The sequence below is a fragment of the Thunnus albacares genome, chromosome 16, assembly GCF_914725855.1.
Source record: "Thunnus albacares chromosome 16, fThuAlb1.1, whole genome shotgun sequence".
Classification (NCBI taxonomy): domain Eukaryota; kingdom Metazoa; phylum Chordata; class Actinopteri; order Scombriformes; family Scombridae; genus Thunnus; species Thunnus albacares.
Genome location: NC_058121.1, coordinates 20,903,129 through 20,923,484, shown reverse-complemented (window position 1 = coordinate 20,923,484; position 20,356 = coordinate 20,903,129). Strand labels below are relative to the sequence as shown.

At 42.6% G+C, this 20,356-nt stretch overlaps 1 protein-coding gene across 3 annotated transcripts in view; it reads left to right on the top strand.

Annotated features, from left to right (window-relative positions):
• The window catches only part of ches1 (checkpoint suppressor 1), a 59,228-nt gene extending 39,313 nt beyond the window's left edge, over positions 1-19,915 (top strand). For all 3 annotated transcript variants that reach the window (XM_044376917.1, XM_044376919.1, XM_044376918.1), the window contains exons 4-6: positions 6,827-6,885; positions 14,727-14,835; positions 15,938-19,915. In XM_044376917.1, the coding sequence (XP_044232852.1) occupies positions 6,827-6,885; positions 14,727-14,835; positions 15,938-16,493 (724 nt within the window). In that variant the 3' untranslated portion in view covers positions 16,494-19,915. The remainder of the gene's footprint in view (positions 1-6,826; positions 6,886-14,726; positions 14,836-15,937) is intronic.
• The last annotated feature ends 441 nt before the right edge of the window (positions 19,916-20,356 follow it).

Sequence of the window (20,356 nt, the reverse complement as noted above, 5' to 3'; positions counted from 1 at the left end):
TTACCGCTTGAGAATCATAGTAATTTTTGAAACAATGGGTCCTTTATTTCACCCAGAAGTAAACAAGAGCAAGCTGAAATGACTGCTAACTCTCGCTAGTACGTTTAATCAGCTGTAGCTAGCTAGTGTAAGCTAACACCAAATGTTTCCAACAGATTAGTTTTAAAAGAAAATCCCTCAGCCCTAGTATTATTTTAAAAAGTTATGAAATGTTATTTGTTCTAACATAATCCTTGAATGGTTTGGGTGCTTACTATAGAGAAGCATTAAGTACTTGGGCGAGCAATGCAGTAGTCAGATTTATTCTTTAATGGTCTTATTTTTTATGTAGTCTGACATACATTTGGCTGGAGTTGCTTGAATATAAATGTCCCCAAAACCACAAAAACAGCAGGACAGAGCAGCTGTAGCTTCTCTAAACTAGCATCCATCTACAGGGTGGATGTTTCAGTCCTGAACAGGTATTTTTTTCCTGACATAACCACTAACCCCAGAAAATAATTTAGCTAACGGCTTTTGGAAATAATGCTAGGTTACTACTGTGTGTAGTAAGCGAGTTAGACCGACATGCTAACATTGCGTTGTACATTGGAGCAGATAAACACACTGTTTAATCCATTCCTCATACTTATGACACCCACATGAAACATTTAATCAATTAACTGGTTGAAAGAAAGTTAATGGGCAACAATTCTGATAATTGGTTAATTGTTTAAGTCAGTTATACAGCAAAAATACCAAACATTTTCCAGTTCTGGCTTCTTAAATGTAAGGATTTGCTGCTTTTTCTCTCATTAGGACCGAGAAAAAAGAGATTCCAATTCAATGCAATTTTCAGTTGAATGGACCAACGTTAATTCTTATAATTCTAAGATCAATCTCTGCATCAAATGTGCAAATATGTGCAGGATCCTACATTTGCACAAAGTGTTAGGAAATAAAAAGATAATCCTTAGTTGTAGCGCTGAGACGTATACACTCCTCCATCTCTCTTATTCTCTCTATCCATCTCTCCATCTGTCGCTCTCTCCACCCACCTGGCCCCGGGCGTTATATAGTTGACCTGCCCCCTTCCTTTCCTTAAATCTTTTTTGTACGCCGTTTTTTTATGCAACAACACTCATGTCCCTCCTCCTCCTATCTCCCTCTCCCTCCCTCAGGCACATCACAGGTATAAGCGGTGGTTGCCTTTTTTTTTTTTCTCTCCACATGTTCACATGTTCACTCCTTCACCCTCTCCCTACTCTCTTCTTCCCTTCAGGGTTCTGCCGTCTCCCCCCCTCCCTTCCCATCTTGCTTTCTAACATCTTTTGTGCGCTCCTGATCTCCTAATTCCTCCTCTTGCCCAGTTGTCCCCGTTTTGCCTCTCTCCTCCGGCACCTAACACTCTTTCGTTCTGTTCCGCTCTTCTCACTCTCTTGTCTCCTCTTTTAATATCCCACACACCCTCCTGTTCATCCTCAGGCGTACATTACAGCTAGTGGGGCACCCAGTACTCCGTCTTCTTTATTTATCCGTGCTGTGATTTATTCCTTCTCTCTCTCCACTCTTTTCACTGTCTCTCCACCACTTTATCATTCAATTAAATCCTCCTTTGTCTACATTCACTTCATTCTCCGACCCCTCACAGCGCCCCCACACACACACACACACACACATCTCCACAGCGCGGCACATCTACCTGTGTTGTTTCCCCCACATTACCTTCCTCTCCTCCCCTGACCTCTCTTCTACCTTCAATCCTCTCCCTTTACTAACTTCTCGGTTTCCGGCTCTTCCGCCCATCCCCGTGGATATGTCAGCGAGAGGTACTATTAGTCGTCTTTTTTCCCTTCTTCTGCCTGTTCTCCCTATCTATCTCTCTCTCTCTTTCCCTCTCTTTCTCTCTTTCTCTCTCTCTCTCCGTATAAAACCACCACCACCGCCGCCACCACCCCACCCCGCTCCCCAGTTGATCCAGGCAGGTTGGCTTGCAGAGCCAGCGGACTGTGTAAGACAGAATAATTGGTTCACCATAAAATGTAAAAGTGTCATTTTGAACAATGAGGTATGGGGAAGTGGAACAAATTGGAGGCCGGATTCGGAACATGGAGTGGGGGGGTGGGGGGTGGTGGGGAGGCGGTGAGGGGGGGTGTAGTGAGGAGAGGTTAGAGTATGGGGGGGGGTGGGGTGGGTGAAGTAGTGGGAGAGAAGGGAGGTTGTTCATTTGCATTGTGACACAGTGGGAAATGAGGGAGTAAGTGAGGAGAGTTCATTTGGTGGTTACAGGGGAGCTGGAGGTCCCTTGTGATGCAGCACCTGAAGAGCATGCATAGTGTTTGTTTGTGTGTGTGCAGTGTGTGTGTGTATGTGTGTGTGTGCATGCGTGCGGGCGTGCATGCAGGTGTGTGCGTGTGTGTTATCCTTGTGTGAACTTTTTGGGTTTAGGATTAAGGTTAGAAGAACCATATCAGTGATTTTGCATGTTTTAGTCAATTAACTACAAATTGTGCATATTTTACATCAGTGATCATTTTCCAAGGTATATTAAGATTTCGTTTGTTTCCATTAAAGCTGCAACTGACATTTATTTTCATTTTCAGTTAATCTTTTCTTGAATTGTTTTGTTTATAAATTGTCATAAAGTAGTGAAAAATGTACATCACAGTCTCCCTGTATCCAAGGTGACTTCTTCAAATGTCTTGTCTTCTCTTACAAACAGTCCAAAACCCAAAGATATTCAGTTGAGCAGAAAATCCACAGAGTATATATGGCATTTTTGCTAAAACAAAAAGATAAATATAATAGTATAAAATAAATGAAATAGTTGCAGATTAATTATGATTAATTACGGATTGATTGTCTAATCATTGCAGCGTTTCTATTCATTTCTTCACAATATGACGATCAGACACTTGCAGAGAGGAAACAAGAAATTATTTCTTTCTTGCCTTTTTGCCAAGTTACATGACAATTGTTTGCATTTAATGTTTAAGTGTATTATTATTTAAGCAGCTTAGGTGCATTTAAGCACACTCCAACATCAGACACTAGAGAGCCAGCTCCTGAATAACACATTTTTTAATGCAAGAAATGACCCAATTTACATTAGCCTTTTCATAAATTCCATTTTTGCTCTTTATTTGTCGTTCGTTCAGACAAAAGCAGTGCTTTTTGACTGTCAAACATCCTAAAATCCCTGAAAAATTGAGCTCTCAAAACATCACAGCTTGCAGCTACAACTTTTTAAAAAATATATATAGAGAGGCTTCTAAATGTTACCTATGATTGAAAAACTATTACAAGCAAGTCTGCAATTTTTTTATTTTTTTTTATATCGTCCGTAGATTAATGGAAAGCAGCAGCTGCATGGAAGGTAGAAAATCAATCTAAGAATTTATGATGTGCTTTAGAAATTGGCCAGCACCAATGTAAAGCCCATGCACAGCATGTAGAGTATGCACAATTTGTTGCTAATGGTCTAAAACATGAAAACCACTTGTACGGTTCTTCACCCTCTCCAACATTGTACTGCTGGTCCATGTTAATGCTGCTTATTCCTCATGTCAAAGTTTCCAAAGATAACAAACATGTCAGACTGAATTAGTAAAACATAGAAGATTATCCACATGACACCTAGTAATATTTCAATTTGATGCAATAATGCAGCCATAAAAAACATTTATCTTGAGTTTAATATAGACTTTGTAATACTACCTTGGGATTTTAATACTTTGAAATACTTCGCTCTGTATGAGCGGCGTGGAAGGAATGTACAGCGTCTTCTAACTTTACAGCCGCTAAGTGGTGAATTAAAGGGTAAAAATCAGGGTTCATGAGGTGATGGCTAATTAATATTACCCCTAGAGCTCCATTTAATAACTTGGCACAATAGGGGCACTCTGGGCAGAAGGTCAGAATTTGCAACTGCGGTCTCTCACATTTTTATGACATTAGTCGATAAACAAGCGAATACTGCCTGGAGCTTGCGGATCACAGTGAATCAAACATGGTGAAAGGTGCCAAAGTTGGTTCTTGACTTTAGAAATAGTAGTGTGACAAAACAATCCCAACTAAAAGTCCACATACTTGCTTTTTTTTAGAGCTTTCATAGGTCTTCATCAGCCACTTGAGTGATTTGTATGGAGATGGATGTGTGCAGATGTTATGATTGGATCCAATTTTTTATGAATGAAAAATGAAAATCATGTGAAATGGTTGAAAGCTCCAGTAGTAGTAGTGAGTCTTATGTTTGTATTAGAGGATTTGGGGATACATCTAGTCAGAGGATTGGTCCTCACAAGTATACTAAAACAAATGTAGCATTTATATTAGAGCACGGAAAAGGTTTTTCTTTTATATGCATGTTGGAACTCCGTTGGTCTAATCAATAGAACACAATATCTTTCTCGAGAGCACTCACTCTCAAGAATATTATGTTATGAAGTGTAATGACCGTGAATGGTTGCACAGCATGTCTATAATGTTAAGGTCAAGGACTGTCTCAAGCAGTTCGACACAACTCAGAAGTGGAAGATGAACAAAGGGAATAAGATGGAGAAACAGATAGAGAGGACGCGGCGGTGTGAAGAAATAGAAAAAAGAGAGACTAGTTGAGAAGGAGGGGGGGGGTGGGAGGGGGGGATGAAAGAGGGAGAGTGATGATGCTTCTTTGTCCTCTACTCTTTGTCGCTCACACCTCTTGGTTTTTCATGGACCATAATAACTCACACCGCACCAGTCAACCCCCACCTGCAGTTTGCTCCACTGTGTGTGTGTGTGTGTGTGTGTATATCTGCATGTATGTGTAAGTGTGCGCGTGCAATTATTTGTTTAAGTCCAACTCTGTGTCTGTCTGTGTGTGTGAATGTATGTATCCTCTGCATGCATTTCCAAATGAGTGTATGTAGATGTGTCACAAGTATGTGTGTGTGTGAAAGGAAAGGAGAGAGAGAGAGAGAGAGAGAGAGAGAGAGAGAGCATGCTGGGTAGGAGGTCAGCTCCATGGTGCATTCCTTCACACCCCATCAGCATCTGGATGAGAGAGGAGGAGGGGAGGGAAGAATGGATGGAAGGGTGTCTCAAGGGGGTTGGAGAGGAGCTTTCTCTCTCTCTCTCTCTCTCTTTCTTTCTCTCCCTCCCTCTCCCTTTCCTTGGAGAAAAAGATGAGGGGAGATGTTGGGCGGGGGGGGTATTGCAGAACGAGCCACGAGTTTAGCCCCTCGCCCACTACATTAAATGCACAGGGTCGCCTTGGCAACGGGAACGCCGCCATGGCAACACATGTAGTATAAGGCAGGTGCTGTCGCACTATGAAGCCATTTGTTGAGAGAGAGAGAGAGAGAGAGAGAGAGACAGACAGACAGCGCAGGGATGGGAGGAGAGACAGAAAGAAAGAGTGAGAGAGCGGGGTAGAGAGGGGGGGGGGAATGAGATGGGCGGGGGGTGGGGTGGTAGGGAAAACAGACAGGCTGTTAGCGCAGGAAAAATATGTTATCGCCGTGGCAACGCAATGTGGCAACTCTCCATGGCAACAGCAGGTGGCTCAGGGCTGAAATTTGCGTTTGCTGCTTTTGCTTTTCGTATTGCTGTGTGTGTGTGTGTGTGTGTGTGTGTGAGTGTGCGCGTGTAAGCGCGTGTGTGTGTGTGTGTGTGTGTATGTGTGTGTGTGTGTGTGTGTGCCTGCCTCCAGTCCATCTTTCCCCTGCATCTGGTGAGGTGAGAGCCACATCACAAGTGCAGACGTCCAAATCCTCTCATTCAGCAGCTTAGCAGAACATAAAACAGGACTCATATTACAAAGGAAACTCTCCTGATGAGTGGAAACGAGTGGGTTGCTTTTTCTGAGTTCACAGCATCTCCAGGTGTTTTCTGTCTGTGCTGTCTTGTTTGTGTGTATATGTGTGTGTGTGTGTGTGTGTGCGTGTGTGCGTGTGTGTACATATGACCGAGATCTATGTTGTCAGACACACACTGACTGTGTTTGGTCTGTGAAACAGTAGAGAAACAGCCCAGAGAAAAAAGAAAGGAGCAGTCAGACGTGTTGCCAAATGGGGAGCTAAAGACCACTCAACCTGGAAAAGCTCTTACAGCCTCTTTCTCTCCCGCTCTCTCTCTCTCTCTCTCTCTGTCTCTATCTCTTCTCTCCCTCTCTCCCCTCTCTCCCTATCTCTCTCTATCTTTCTCCCTCTGTCTTAAAATCACAGATTTACCAGCTGTATCTTTTGTCTTCTTGTGTGTGTGCGCGCGCGTACGTGTGAGTGAAGATGTCTCCGTCTATGTGAGAAATGCCGTCATTACCTTCTTCATTAGTGGTGCAATGATCACCTAAACTGAGTCCCCGGCTTTGTGTGTGTGTGTGTGTGTGTGCAGCTAGTGCATGAATGTAAGCCCGTGTTTCAACGTGTCATACTGTACACACGTCTGTCTTAAACATGCCTGTGTGACATGAGCTTGTGTTAAATGTGTGTGCGCTGATGTTTTTTTTTTTTTTGGTTTTGTTTTGAATGTGTGTGAATGGACCAGTAGCGGGCGGTGGGGGGTTGTCATGAGAAATTACCCCCATGGACTACAGCGGCGAGGCTGTAATTCTCCGAGGTAATCACAGGGAATAATGGCAACAGTGGGACACCCGGGAATCTAATCACTATAATCAGAAGCACTGGCTTATGGGCTCAAATTCCTGCCTTGCTATCTGCCTCGTGATGAAGCCTGCTGGGCTGGTTGGCTGCTGCAACATGATCAAATGATTGACCAGTTTTCTCTTTCTCTCTCTCTCTCACCCCATCCCTTCTTCTTCTTTTTTTTTTTTTTTTTTTTTATATTTTGGCAACCTCTTCATTTCTAGTCCTCCGTTGTGGTCGGGGAGTCCCCTCTTCAGAAAGAATGGAGGAGTTCTCCTACAAGGTACTGTCTCACCTCCCGCAAACTTGTACTGTATATGTATGATCTCCTGCCTGCTTCTTTCTTTCTTTCTCTTTCTCTCTTCCTCTCTTTCTCTCTGTCTCACTCTCTCCCCCCCCCCTCCACACACCCTCTACGGATGTGCCAACTCCAATCATCTCAATTCCAAATCCCTCTTTTTAGAAGCGCACCTTGAGAATACCGAGTGCTGAGTTCTGACACTTGGCTCGGTGCCAGAGGAGGAATGCTTTTCTATGGAGGCGTATTTGAAAGTTTAAAAAAAAAAAAAAAAGAAAAGAAAAGAAGAACAAGTGATAGAGACACAGCGAGCGAGAGAGGGAAAGAAAGAGAAGGGAGAGAGAGAAAATCTCAGCTTCGAATCAGAGGCGAGGGAGCAATCCCCTCGCCTCTTTTTCTCATTCAAGGCACACATACAGTCACTCCTTTGCACTCTTTTACTCTTATACACCTCCTTTTCCCTGTATTTCCCATTATTCCTCTCCTCTCCTCCATCCCCTCCCATCCCTCCCTGGTGGCTGGACGGCAGTTTAAATGGACATTCAATCCCAATCAGGGAGCACTCCGGGAGCTCGCTGGGCTGCCGAGTCCTAAATGGAGGGGGAAATGGATACATTAGGCGTCTGCGGCGCGCCCTCCATCGCCGCTGATAATGGAGTAGTAATGGTCAAGGAGCCGAGGTTGGAGAGAGTGTCTGAAAACCTGGACTCCCTCTAGACACACACACACACACACACACACACACACAGGCTGAGAGTGATGTGTCTGAGCGGCCGGTCGATCGGACAGATGGACGGATAGACAGCCGGATGGAGAGGGAGACTCGGAGTACGCATGCGACAGGAAGAGACGGGAAAAGGAAACTTTTTTAAACGTGTAATGTGTTTTCGAAAGGAGAGGGCGCAGAATGGTCGGGCGTGATATTCGGAGGCAGCGGGGAGAAAGTTGTGACAGACAGCCTGAGGCAAAGACAAGGAAAAAGAGATGTGGGGGGGTGGATGGCTGAGGAGGTGGGAGAGGTGGACTGCCAGAGACTGAGTTTGGGAGCTATTAGTGCCCTCCGTTATTACTTCCATCTCCCATTCCCAGAGCTTTCAGACCTGCTCCACTCTGAGCTGATGTGGGCTGAAATCTGCCTCTCCCTGTGACTCAGGATGAACACAAGGACAATGCCTGGCAGCCGTGTCCTTAACCCAACCCATCACCCCACCTCCACAACCCCGAAAGTTCATCATTCAAAAGCTCTAAATTATAGAGGATCCACTCTAGTCTTCCTATTTTATTTAAGTACTTGTGTTAAGAAGGAACCTTATTTCAGTTGTATTAATTTAGAACCAGTTCTAAGGTTTTATTAACCTGTCAGCTGCGAGGATGGTATATCTAAAATTGACCAGCGTTTAATTACAGCATTATAGCACAACACAATCAGTGTGAAGGTTCAAAAATACATTGGATTCATGTCTGTTGGATTAGATGTATTCACAAATTATTACCCTGCAACCCTGCAAGTCTTTTTTTACATTTATTTTCTCAAGTACAATATGAAATATTTGTACTTTACATCATATTTTATATTTTGATCATACAGTATGTTTGTAATTTGTGTAAAATCTTTATATGTAAAGTAACTAAAAACTAATAGCTGTCAAATAAAATTAGAAAAAAGTGCAATATTTCTATCTGAAATGTTGTGGAATAGCAGTGTAAAGTAGAAGTACATAATAAATGAAGTACAACACTTGAGTAAATTTACTTTCCACCTTTGTATTTGTAATTTGTAGTAGTATTACAAGTACAATGAAATTCTGTGAGTTTTACTTGCCTGTGTGTCAAGGATCTGAATACTTTTTCACCACAGTACAAGGGGAAGACAAAATAATGGTAACAAGGTCACAACTGCAAATACTTCTACAAAGCTGTGTCATAATTAGGTCAAATGGCAATTAGCAGCATCCATCTATTAAAGAAGCCCAGCAATCAACACTTCAGCTCCACAATTACTGGATCCTACATTTCCCATAAGGCAACTCGGTAGCACCTTTCGTTAGACCCTTCCTGCCTGATAAATGCCCACATCTTTCGAACTCCATGCTCACAGTTTGTAGCACAGGCTACGTGTTACAAATGTCTTCAAGCCCAGATTAATAACCCTGACAACATCATAAGAGTATTTTTTCAGACTTGACAAAGTTCTCCTTCACTGTTTTTACAGGCTGAGTAGTTCTCCTCATGACGAATAAACTGAACTTTATGTGAAAAATTGATGGAGTGCCACTTTAAGTTTCCAAAGCAATATGAAACTCTAACAGAGTTCTAAGCAGACCAAATCAGTTTCGTCCAAACTGCAGGTTAAAATATTAGGGAACAGGGAAACAAACCTGACAATCATGGAAAAAAAACTTTCCAAATACAGGAAAGAACAGGATGTAACAATTAACCAACTAACCAGAGGGAATGTGACAGATACAGATGTCACATGGTTGTCAAATTCTGCTGATTAGCATTCAGCCTAATACGACACGTGTTTGTAGCTGTTTAAACGGGTTATTAAGTTACAGTAATTAAGTGTTGCCTTTATTTTGTCTACCCCCTGTAAGTCATAGCACATGCCAGTCAGCCAACCACTTAGACACTCAGCTGGAGTTTCAGATAGGCAAGCCGGTTAGCCAACCAGTTAAACTGCCAGCATTTTCAGCCCACCAGCGATCCAGTCAGTCAGTCAACATTAGTATGCATCCTGCCCTCAGACTCTGTACTCAGTTTAACACACAGCAGCCAAGCAGGCAGATAGACAGGAGACTGGTGGGATGTTTTGACTGAGCGAGAGGCCACTTTTCAAACAGTTGCGTTCTCAAGGTCTGCTGTGAGTGACCTTTGAACCTTCGGACTGTGTGTGTATGTGTGTGTGTGTGTGTGTGTGTGTGTGTGAGTTCAGCGAGCATGTGTGCGTACTTGTGCGTGTCCGCTCCACTCCTCTACTGGCCGTGCAGAGACTGCAGCCTGCAGGGCCATGTGGAACTCATTTAACAGGAGAGCAGAGGAGGCTGAGTGCGTATACGGCACATGAGAGCGGAGAGGGGAGGGAGCTGAGGGCTTCACTTGCCCTGGAAAACAGGCAGGAAGGCAGGCAGGGAGGCAGGCAGGCAGGCGAAGACGTAGGAAGCAGACAGAAAGCCAGAGCAGCTGACCAGACATAGGAAAAAAGACAGACTAGAGGATATTTTCTCTCCAGGAAAAAGGCAGAGATGCAGACAGACACCTCTTCTCTTCTGTATTTACAATTTTTTTTCCTTCACTGTGACCTGCTTTCTCCTACCAAGCGGAGTGTGTTTTTTTTTTTTTTTTTTTTTATGCTTTGAGCTTGTAAAATATATTGCTCAATCTCAGTGAATGAGGACAGGCTTTAGGAGCGCTGCCTGCTCTTTTCCCCAGCTTAGTTTGTCACCTCATCTCCTCAGCATATGTCCCAGGCTTTTTACCTGCAGAGACGGCGTGCGCGCTCAGTCAGAGATATGAGTCACCACTATACATAGAATGACAGCGAGATCGATAGAGAGAGAAAGGAATCAACAAGAGAGGATGGAATTAGAAAGACAAAGAGAAAGGCTTTGCTGAGAAATTCAAACAGCAAAGCAAGGAGGTTTAGATACTGGGACACACACACACACACATAAGTGGAGGAGGATTGTCTGTGTTGTGCTGGAGAGGTGTGTGTGTGTGTGTGTGTATCTAGGGTAAACAGTGTTGGTCGGGAGTGTGTCGCTGAGCTATGAGAGGCCATGTCAAACAGCTTGGTATTTCCTTTCCCCCTTTTCTCTCTCTCTCGCGCTCTCTCCTTCCCTCTATCACTTTCTCTGCTGATGCATGATCTACCACTCTGTGGCATGTGGAAGGGGAGCCGTTGCTATGGCAACCCAAAGCCTGACTGGAGCGAGAGGTGGGGAGTTTGGTAAGGGAGGTGGTGGTGGAGGGGAGGAGAGGAGGAGGGGGGGGGGGGGGTGCATGTCAACCCGGGGAGACCTAATGCACTGCCCACACACACAACCATGCAGTGAGTGATCAAGATTACAAAAGAGACTCTGTGCAGGGACTTACTTATAAGGTTATGGAGAGCAGAGCTGGAGATATCAGGGGCAGAGCCACACTAACTGGAGTCAATAAGATTACTGTGGACACAGCCAGCAAAGGGAAAGGCTACAAAAACACACCAACAATGACAAACAGACCTATCATAATTCATCTTTGTATGTTACAACATGATTCAGAACCAAATATACGATCATTTGGGAGGCCTTGTCATGACAACTTGTATGTTTTAATGAGCTTGCGGTTCCTGGGGCGAATCAAATTTCTCCTCATAACATCAATCATCAATTTACTGTATGGACAGAGATTGAAAAACAAAGCTGTATTGATGCTGTGGCAAAACGTTTTTTAGAATTTGTACCTTTATAAATGCTTCCCTAGCAGACAGAGCAAACAACAGGTCATCATTTGCGAAATGCAAACTGACCCAAGAGATGAAAATGACAGCTGTTTTAGTGAACTGGGATGGCTGTGGTGAGCAGCCAGCCCTGAGTAATGAGAGTTTTTGGCTCAGATGTACAGATACACTGTTCTTCTCATCTCTTCTCGTCATTCATATTAATAAAAATATAAATTTACATATGAGATTTCACAGCTGTTTCAATGTTGAGAGCCTTGAGACCACCCTCGTGTTCTGTCACACGTTCAGTATCGTATGTGAAAATGTTCAGGTCTCTCCACCGTAAGTAGGAAACCAGAGTCAAGACCCTGACCTTAGTGGAAAATCTGAAGTTCCATCAAAAACAAATAATTACTTATAAGTCCTGAATGTTTGTTTTCATCCCAAAGTGGCTTTTATACTGAGACACTGTTGGTTCTGAACCAGAAAAGTATCTCCAGAATCCCCCATTGGAAACTGAACCATCTTTTCAAATGAATTCCCTGTCAAGGAGGTTAATTTTATATCCTGAAGTTTAACTCTTAAGGCTCTGTTTTTCTGTTAGTCCTAAAAACTCATTTTTAATAGGAAAGTGAAAACAAATTCAGAAGTTTTTAAAGAAACAGTTTGACATTTTGGGAAATACGCTTGTGTGCTTTTTTGCTGAGAGTCAGATAAGAAGATTGATACCACTCTCATGTCTGTCCATTAAATATTAAGCAGCAGCAAGTTAGCTTAGTTTAGCACTGCCACTTAGCACAAGCAGTTTTTACACTTTGGTTTTTGTACGGAACAAGATATAGTGTGCTAATAAGTGAGCTTCAAAGGTGCTGGTAGGTGGATTTTTCTACGTTTGGACCTACCTTTATGCTAAGCTAAGCTAACCTGCCACTGGCTCTAGCTTCATATAGACATTAGAGTGGTATCGATCTTCTCAAACTGTTCTTTTAATGCAGGTATATTAAAAATCAAAAAGTTAAATATCACCACAGTAAACAGAGGATGTACTGACAGCGATGACAGCTTTAAGTCTTCAGCTGTCAGATTGGATCAGGAGCGTCAGCAAACTGTGATCTACTCTCCACACAGGGTTTCAAATGGTTTGGCGTCCAGGCTTTGGGTGGGCCACTCGAGGACATTCAGGGATTTGTTCCAAAGCCATTCCATTATCCTGGCTGTGTGTGTTTGAAGGTGTTGTGTTGCTGGAAAGTGATGTGATGTATGATAGTGCCAAGTCAGTGTTTCGGTGTAGGGACGGCATTAGCCAGGTGATGAGCAGCACCTGGTTTTTGCCAGTTGTAAATGCTTTCAGGCCTGAGCGTTCCATTTCTGTCTCATTAGATAAGAGGAAGCACTATTTGGTAAACTCCAGGTGGGCTTGCCATATGCCTGTTTACTCAGTAGAGCAAAATGGCACTTAGATGGAGTGATGTGGAGATGGTTGTCCTTCTGGTAGGTTCTCCTGTTTCTTTGAAACTTGGTTAGTATGGCCATCGGGTTCCTCATCTCCATTTTGACTCTTAACATCCTCTCTGCCTGGTTACTGACTCTGACCTGATGGACGACCAGTGGAAGAGAAATGGTAGTTCCAAGCTTTTTCAGTGATGGAACCAACTTTGAACCCTTCAGCAATATTTCTGAGCTCTTCCCCAAATCTACACCTCAGCAGAGTCCTATCTTGGAGGTCTACCAAGGGTTCCTTGAACTTGGTAATCTGACGTGTTCATTTCTAAACCATCTTCAGAGTGCCACTTGCAAAGGTTCTAGACAGAATTAAAACCTTGTAAGAAGAAGTAAAGGGAAATTGTGCATTTAAGAGTTGCAAACTGGAAGCACACTGTATGTAAATGTTGTGTTTCGTAAGTTTTAAAGGAGCTTTCCAATGATTTTACAAATGAAGTTCAGTTTACTCATCACAAGGAGTACTATGCAATGCTGTGAAAACAGTTGTATCATGTCTTCTGTGGCTGTGGAAAGAGCTCTCCAAAGTTTGAAAAAACAGGATGATGTCCTCCAGGTTATCTCGCTGGGGCTTGAGGTTTAAAAGCTTTAACAGAAGCCTGCATTACAAACTTGACGTATGGGGTTTGATAGAATTTGGCATTTAGGAGACAGGAGTGGGGTCTAATGAAAGGTGCTCTTGAGTTGTATTATGGGAAATGTAAGATCCAGGATTTTTGGAGCTTAACCCATACTAGAGACTAAAAGTCAGGATATCTGCCTTTTCTGCACCAACCATTCTTTCTTATCAGTCTCTTGTGAGACCCCCAACTTTATGGAAGTACAGTACTCAATCGCTGGAGTACCCCTTTAATAAATGTATAAAACTTCTAAAACCTTGTTCACTTTATCAGTTTGGAGTATTGTATATAGATCACTTGAGAAATACATTTAATTAATTTTAAAGATCCCCTCCAAACATGTTTTAAGATGTATATAAAACACTGTCCTTTGAATAATAATTGTCTGATAAGTTTTTTCCCCCAAAAAAGTTCAATTATGTTGTTAAAATAATAATAATCTTGGTAAAATAACACCTACTGCTTCACCCCCGTTAAAAAATCCAGAAACTATAAATATGCAAATATATTTCATTTCAGAAGTTTAACTACTGGACACAAGATGTCTCCTACTTCACTGTAAAGTCCATTCTCAGTGTTTGTGCACTGGAGGCTTCAAGTTTTCACACTTTCTAAGTTCAATATTGGACCAGAATTGTCTTCCAAACTATTTGTGATGTCACAAATCATGCTCCTAGGCCATCCCTCTAAAATTGGATTTTCACTGAGCACGGAGAAACTTTCCACTTTCAGCAGATGAATGTGAAAACAGCCTTCTAGTGTCAAACTCTACACATACATCATTCTGCACAGTCAAGCTCAAACTTTCATCTGTAGAAAAAAAGAAGGAAAACTTCAAGTTTTAAACCCCCCCAAAAGTAAATAAATAGGTAAATAAAAGCCTTGAATTTTAAAATCTGTGGTATCGCCCTTCAAGTTCCAACTGCCTACTGTTCAGCCACAGCTTTAGACAGGCTAGATTTAGCCGAGCCCAGCGGTCGTTGGTAATTGAATGATTCGCAGCGGCCTTAACTCATTTATGACGCTTTCCCGCTCAATTTAACCTTGCCTTGCTCATCAATATTGCCCTGTTGGCCTCCTCAGACGGTCAGTGAATGCTCATCGAGCTGCCTCCAGGTCTTATCGAGGTCCGATCGTGTTTGGAGAAGCTTCCTCTGTGTCTCCTTCCGTCCTCTGGATTAACTTTGAAACACATTTGAGTGTTGCATGTGTAGTTGTGGCTCAGACTTGTGTGTATATCTTGTTTAAATCTGTGTGTTTGCTGCTCTCTCTCTCTTCAGTTCCCCGTGGTGTGATCCAAAATGGCGCCCGTGTCAGGAGCCAGGCACTCTTCCCTGTGATAAGACCCCTACCTGTAAGCCCTGTGGGGAGCAGAACCTCGGCCATAAGGTTGGTAAACTTTGCTCCCATCACCCGCAACCATATAATTAATGTCAGTTAGGGCTTTCCCAGCGCAAACACATTCCCCCACAGACATACACAGACACACCCCACATGCACACATACGGTAGCTTTCAAACAAACACAAAAGCACATGCACACAAAACAGCCGGCGCACTACCTCGCACCAAAATTTTCCACTGATAGTTTACATAACTACATCTTCAAAATTCAGAGGCATTCACACGCTCCCTACCGTTCAGAACATTTTATCCAGGTGTGTTTATATAACGGTCTTACATACGCACACACAAACAGGTTTATTAGAGGGAGAGGCCTCATGATTCAAAGAACATTCGGAGCATGCATGGACATGCACATCCATCATAGGAGCATAAGAGTATGATGGCCTGCACTGCATAATGAATTAAACATACCGAAAGGCTCACTAAAGGTATGCAGTGAATATTTGATCACTGTAAGGGGTGCATGTTTTTCTTATAAGATATTAATATGCTAACCCTCTCATTCTGAAGGGAGAAAATGTCCGGGGGACAGGGCACACCGCTGAAGCATCGTTTGATTTATTGGTTGTCGGAGTACACCCCTGTCCTTTAATGCCTCACAGAGAAAAGTGTCTCCTGACTAATAGAGCAAAATATGTGTTGCAGTTGTAATGTATAAGCTGGTGGACAGTGGTTAAACGGCTTCGCTGCGGAATCGTCATTCTGTGGTGTTCTGACTTTAAAGCTCGCAAGGTCCTTTATGTGCTGAGCAAGTTCCACAACCTTAGGGACCATGAAAGCTGCTCAGAATGCACGGTGTCATTTGAAAAATGCATAGGTGGCGAGTCTGCTCATTTTCTAAAAGGCTGCCTCTTTTTTGGAGATACAAGGTTTTAATCTGACCAGAGAAATATGCACATTAGACCCTAGGGTGCTATTTGAGCGTGATAGATTATCACCTGAGAATTTTTGCTTTCTAGCCAAATGCAAAGCAAAATGGAGCAGGCTTCAGTGGAGTGAAGCGTATAGAGGCAGGCCACCTGTCTGGCAGTCTGACAGCAGGAGTAACAATATTCTCTCCCACTCTGTGTCCTTGCTTCATACAGATCATCCCTGGGAGATTATCTAAGCCGAGGACAGGACAGCCCATCCCGCTACTCTCCTCCACCCTGCAGTGAGGACCTCCAGGACGACCACACTTACAGCACCGCCAAATCCCCCAGCAGGCTGTGCTCCTCCCAGGTCGACGACCCTTCCTCTCCCCTGGACGACGACGACATCATCGCTGTGGAGATCCAGTCAGACGTCAAACCCGAGCCTCGGGAGATCCCGCTGGATGCTCACGTCACAACTGCCGCCGCTACCTACATTTCTCAGCAGCCCCTGCGCGGACAGAGACGTAGTTCAGGGGCAGGAGCTGGGACTCTGGCAGGAAGCAGTTTGCCCTGGACCAAAAACCGAGCAAGGGGCATTAGCGACACGCTGCCGCTGAAGAAGCGGCGCGCGGCGGCGGTGGAGAAGCCGCCGGAGAGCGACGACGAGGAGATGAAGGAGGCGGCGGGGTCGCTGCTCCACCTGGCGGGTGTCAGAGCCTGCCTCAACAACATCACAAACCGCACCGCCAAGGGCCAGAAGGAGCAGAAAGAGGCCCTGAGAAACTAAGAGACACACATAGAACAAGTACATAGTCATGCAAACACATACAGACGGTATACAAGTCAAAGCACGCACACACACGTTAACACACAGACACATATACAATACACAAATAGGTCAACAGGTAACTTACTACAGCATTAGTCTCTACGGACACTTCTCATCTCCCTCTATCTATCTGCAGGGCATTAGGTGAATCCTACTTATTTGTGGCAATATCAAAAATCTATGTTTTCCTACATGTTCAGCAACACTAACATCAATGGGTATTTCTCATGTGTCTTTGTTGTTTTTGTTGTTTTGTTGGGGATGAAAGCCATAAAAAAAAGCATGTTTTGTCACTAATTTGGACAAGTCGTACACGACAAAACCAAATCACATTGAGGAGCGTACAGTACATGAACAGAAGATGGCTGTTTGTCTTACCTGTTTGTTTCTATGTGAATCTGTAGCAATCTTGCAGTGATGCCAGCAAAGACGGCAGAGCCGACCAGACAAGCCTATTATAACAAGACTTAGAGCTCTCTTGGCCGCTCACTAGCATCACTCTCCTACATCCACGAGCACAAATGTGAGACTGTGCCAAAGATAAGCGACCAGGTTGCTTCATGTAGCCGATACGACAGCTGACAAAAAAAAAAAAAAAAAAGCAGAAACTGAAGGCATAGTAGTAAAGTCGAAGAGCTAGAGAGAAATGACCTTAAGTGTCAAAATAATTGTAAAACCCAATGTGATATGTATTCATGCACTTAAGATTATTTTACGCCACTTATAATAAAAGCATCATGGGTAAAGACATGGTTTATTTCAAGAGCACTCATAGTATTTAAGAATAAAATATATTAAAATAAAAAAAGCTCATGTTTATCACCATAGAGATGGATAGTGTGCCGGGTCTGAGGCAATATCTCCTTCATTTTGTTGTTGTTGTTGCATAATGTAAACTTCCTTAAAACCTCCCCAGTACTTCTGTCCATAGACGTAGACACCTGGTATAGATATCGTAGCTACCAGTAGCTACCACACCTTCCTATTCATTTTACAATGTCAAAGAACTATATACATAAACTGTGGGTTTAGATTTCTGTTTGTGTCTGTTTACCCTCACTCTACCCTCATGAAGATATAAGCAATTTGTCCCATGTGGACAACTCTGTAAAAAGGTTAGAAAATATTTTATTTTTTTCCTTTCTTAATTGAAGCAATTTGACCTGCAGGACTTTCTCAGTTATATTGCATGGGTGCTTGTAAATAAGATAAAAAGCAAATCTTTTTTATTCAAAGATCATGTAAGATAAACAATGTATTTAGCATGAAGCATGACTTATTTTCATATAAACCTTGATCCTAGAGGAAAGGAAAAAAAAGTTTTGCCGCCAATTCTTATACCCGTGATTATATTGGATTTTTTTTTTTTTTTTTTTTTTTTTTCTTTGAATCCTTTGGGTTCTTTTTCTGAGCGGGTTTTCAAAGACACGTCTTCAGGGAGGAAACGTGGGAGATCACTCTGCAATTAGAGGCCCGAGGGTGCCACCTCTGGGCTTCGGTTCAGGCTATGTAGGCCAGCTGAATCACCTCTTAGGGGTGGGCTTCCGTCTTCTTCTGCCTGTACAGTGATTTAGGTGTTCAATGTTAACCCCGGTGTTATTTCAGAACACGTCTGTAGAGTGTGTGAGGTTATGTGCCCAGGAACACACACACCCTTTAACATTGTGCCTGCCTGCCTGCCTGCCCTCAGTACCTCTGTTGTCATGTCTCTGACATGTTTTGACAGAACGTTACCTGTCTTTATTTATAACAGTATTGTTTTGTTTTTTTTCTCCTGTGTGTATATGTACATGTGTCCTTATTTTCCATCGGCATTGTTCAGTGTAAATGTATGGAACAGACGGGAATGGGAAACTTGTTGGTGTCCTGACAGAACCTCATATCTCCAGAAAAAAAAAAGGCTACTTGGGAGGAACTGAAAAGAAAGAGGAATGTAGCAGATGGCATAAATGACAAAAAAAAAAGTTTTTTTTTCTAATTTACATACAGTATTGTTAATTAACCCTTTGATTAAAGGTATTACTTGCCGTTGTGGATGTCAAGCAGTCATACAGTCTCATATTTTCTCAGTAGCCCAATCTGGGGATCAGAGGCTGTTTTTTAATATATTTTGCTATGACACCCACTTTACAAGGTGTATTTCACTTGAATTAAAAAACTGACTTGATTGAAATTCACAAGGGCAGTAAGTGAGCTTTGACATTCTTTGCATCAGAAGTGATATAGATGCCGCGTTGCCACTATTTGGCATGCTTTTGCTAAAACAGGAATTGCATTAAAGTATTAATTTTCCCTCACTTGGAGGGGAGGTACAGTGCATTTAAAATGCAGCTGGATTTGGTTGGAGGCTATGTGCATCAGCGTAGCAGCAGAGTCAGACAAGGTTTTGCTCAAGCTGAATAGATGTTGAGTGACTGTCAGTGAGCCAAGCATTCAAACAAATGCATGTCCCATCCACTGGTACAGTCTTTTGCCACCTGTAGCATGCATCACTGGCTTTGCATTCTGTATGGTATCCATGCTGACGTATAAAAAAGGCTAAAAGGAGACAGTCAGTCAGTGTCAGTGTTCTTGTTGTGTGCCATCCGTCTCTCGTCTGATATCTGTCTGAGTGCTCCCGCAGCCCAGGTCAAGCATTCTGCTGTATTTGCAGTAACAATCCACTGTTGTGGAGACTAATAACGTGTTCAGTTGGCAAGAGGCATGTCAAGGGGAGATGTGTTGCTTTAGCAACCACCTTTTTTCCTTTGACTCACTCAGTGACATGCAGGAAGGATGAACTCCTGACCTGCGAGTCATGGAAAAACAGAGTAACACATATACCCGGGACATTTTAAAGCGAAGCAAATATATTTCACTGCCTGAAAAAGCCCCCTAAAAAACAAGTGTTTCTTTCAAACCTGCCAAACACACAGCGTGATGCTCTAAAAAAAAAAAAAATAGTTGCCATTTTTTATTTGTTGATGTTTTTATGCGCATTTTTATTTTCTGTTTTGTTTTCTCTCTGACAAAATAATCTACAATACTGCCATTCTTTTTTGGTGACTGTCTGAGCTGAATATTGGAAAGCCATAGGTTAGAGATGTCAAAATGCAAAACTGTTATTGATCTGTGAGATGTGATCCAGAGTACACCCAGGTGTTGATTTTTCAGTAAATGTTCAATTCTCTCCTTATTGTGCAATCATATTGCCAAAGAATGATTTCAAGACCTATTTCATCACTACATGTAAATATCAACGTTGTCCAATACCGTGGCAAAAAATATATAAATGTTGTTTTATTTTGTTTTCCATTTTCTGAGAAACTACAATGATGTTTATGTGATGTATTGTCTTCCAGTTGGTTGCAATAATAAAAAATACAAGTTGCAGAAGATTAGTTTGGCTGTTCTTTTGGAGGGACTCAATTAAAAAAAAAAAAAAGTCAAAGATAGTAACAAAGTCATCAATACATATAGTTTTGTGTTGATAACTATGATACATTCAATAAGCATTATGGGTTAGCAGTTGATTTCTTCAAATTTCACCATTTTTTCCTCTGAAAACTTACAAGAAAGCATATCACCCTCCCTCATCCCTCATTCATTTCACCATGCAACACACACTAACCCCCATTTACTGGTAAAGTGCTTGCTTTGTGAGACTGGAGACTCTTTAATTTGCTCTCAAGACTGACCCCAATCATTAACCTCACATATTCCCATCAACAAGGGTCTTATCATAACCATGCCTCTTCCACCAGTTAATTATTCATTTACTTCCTCTAATCATTTAAGTTCAATACTTCTGATTAAAGTCAAGCTCAGCGTTCCCCTTAGGG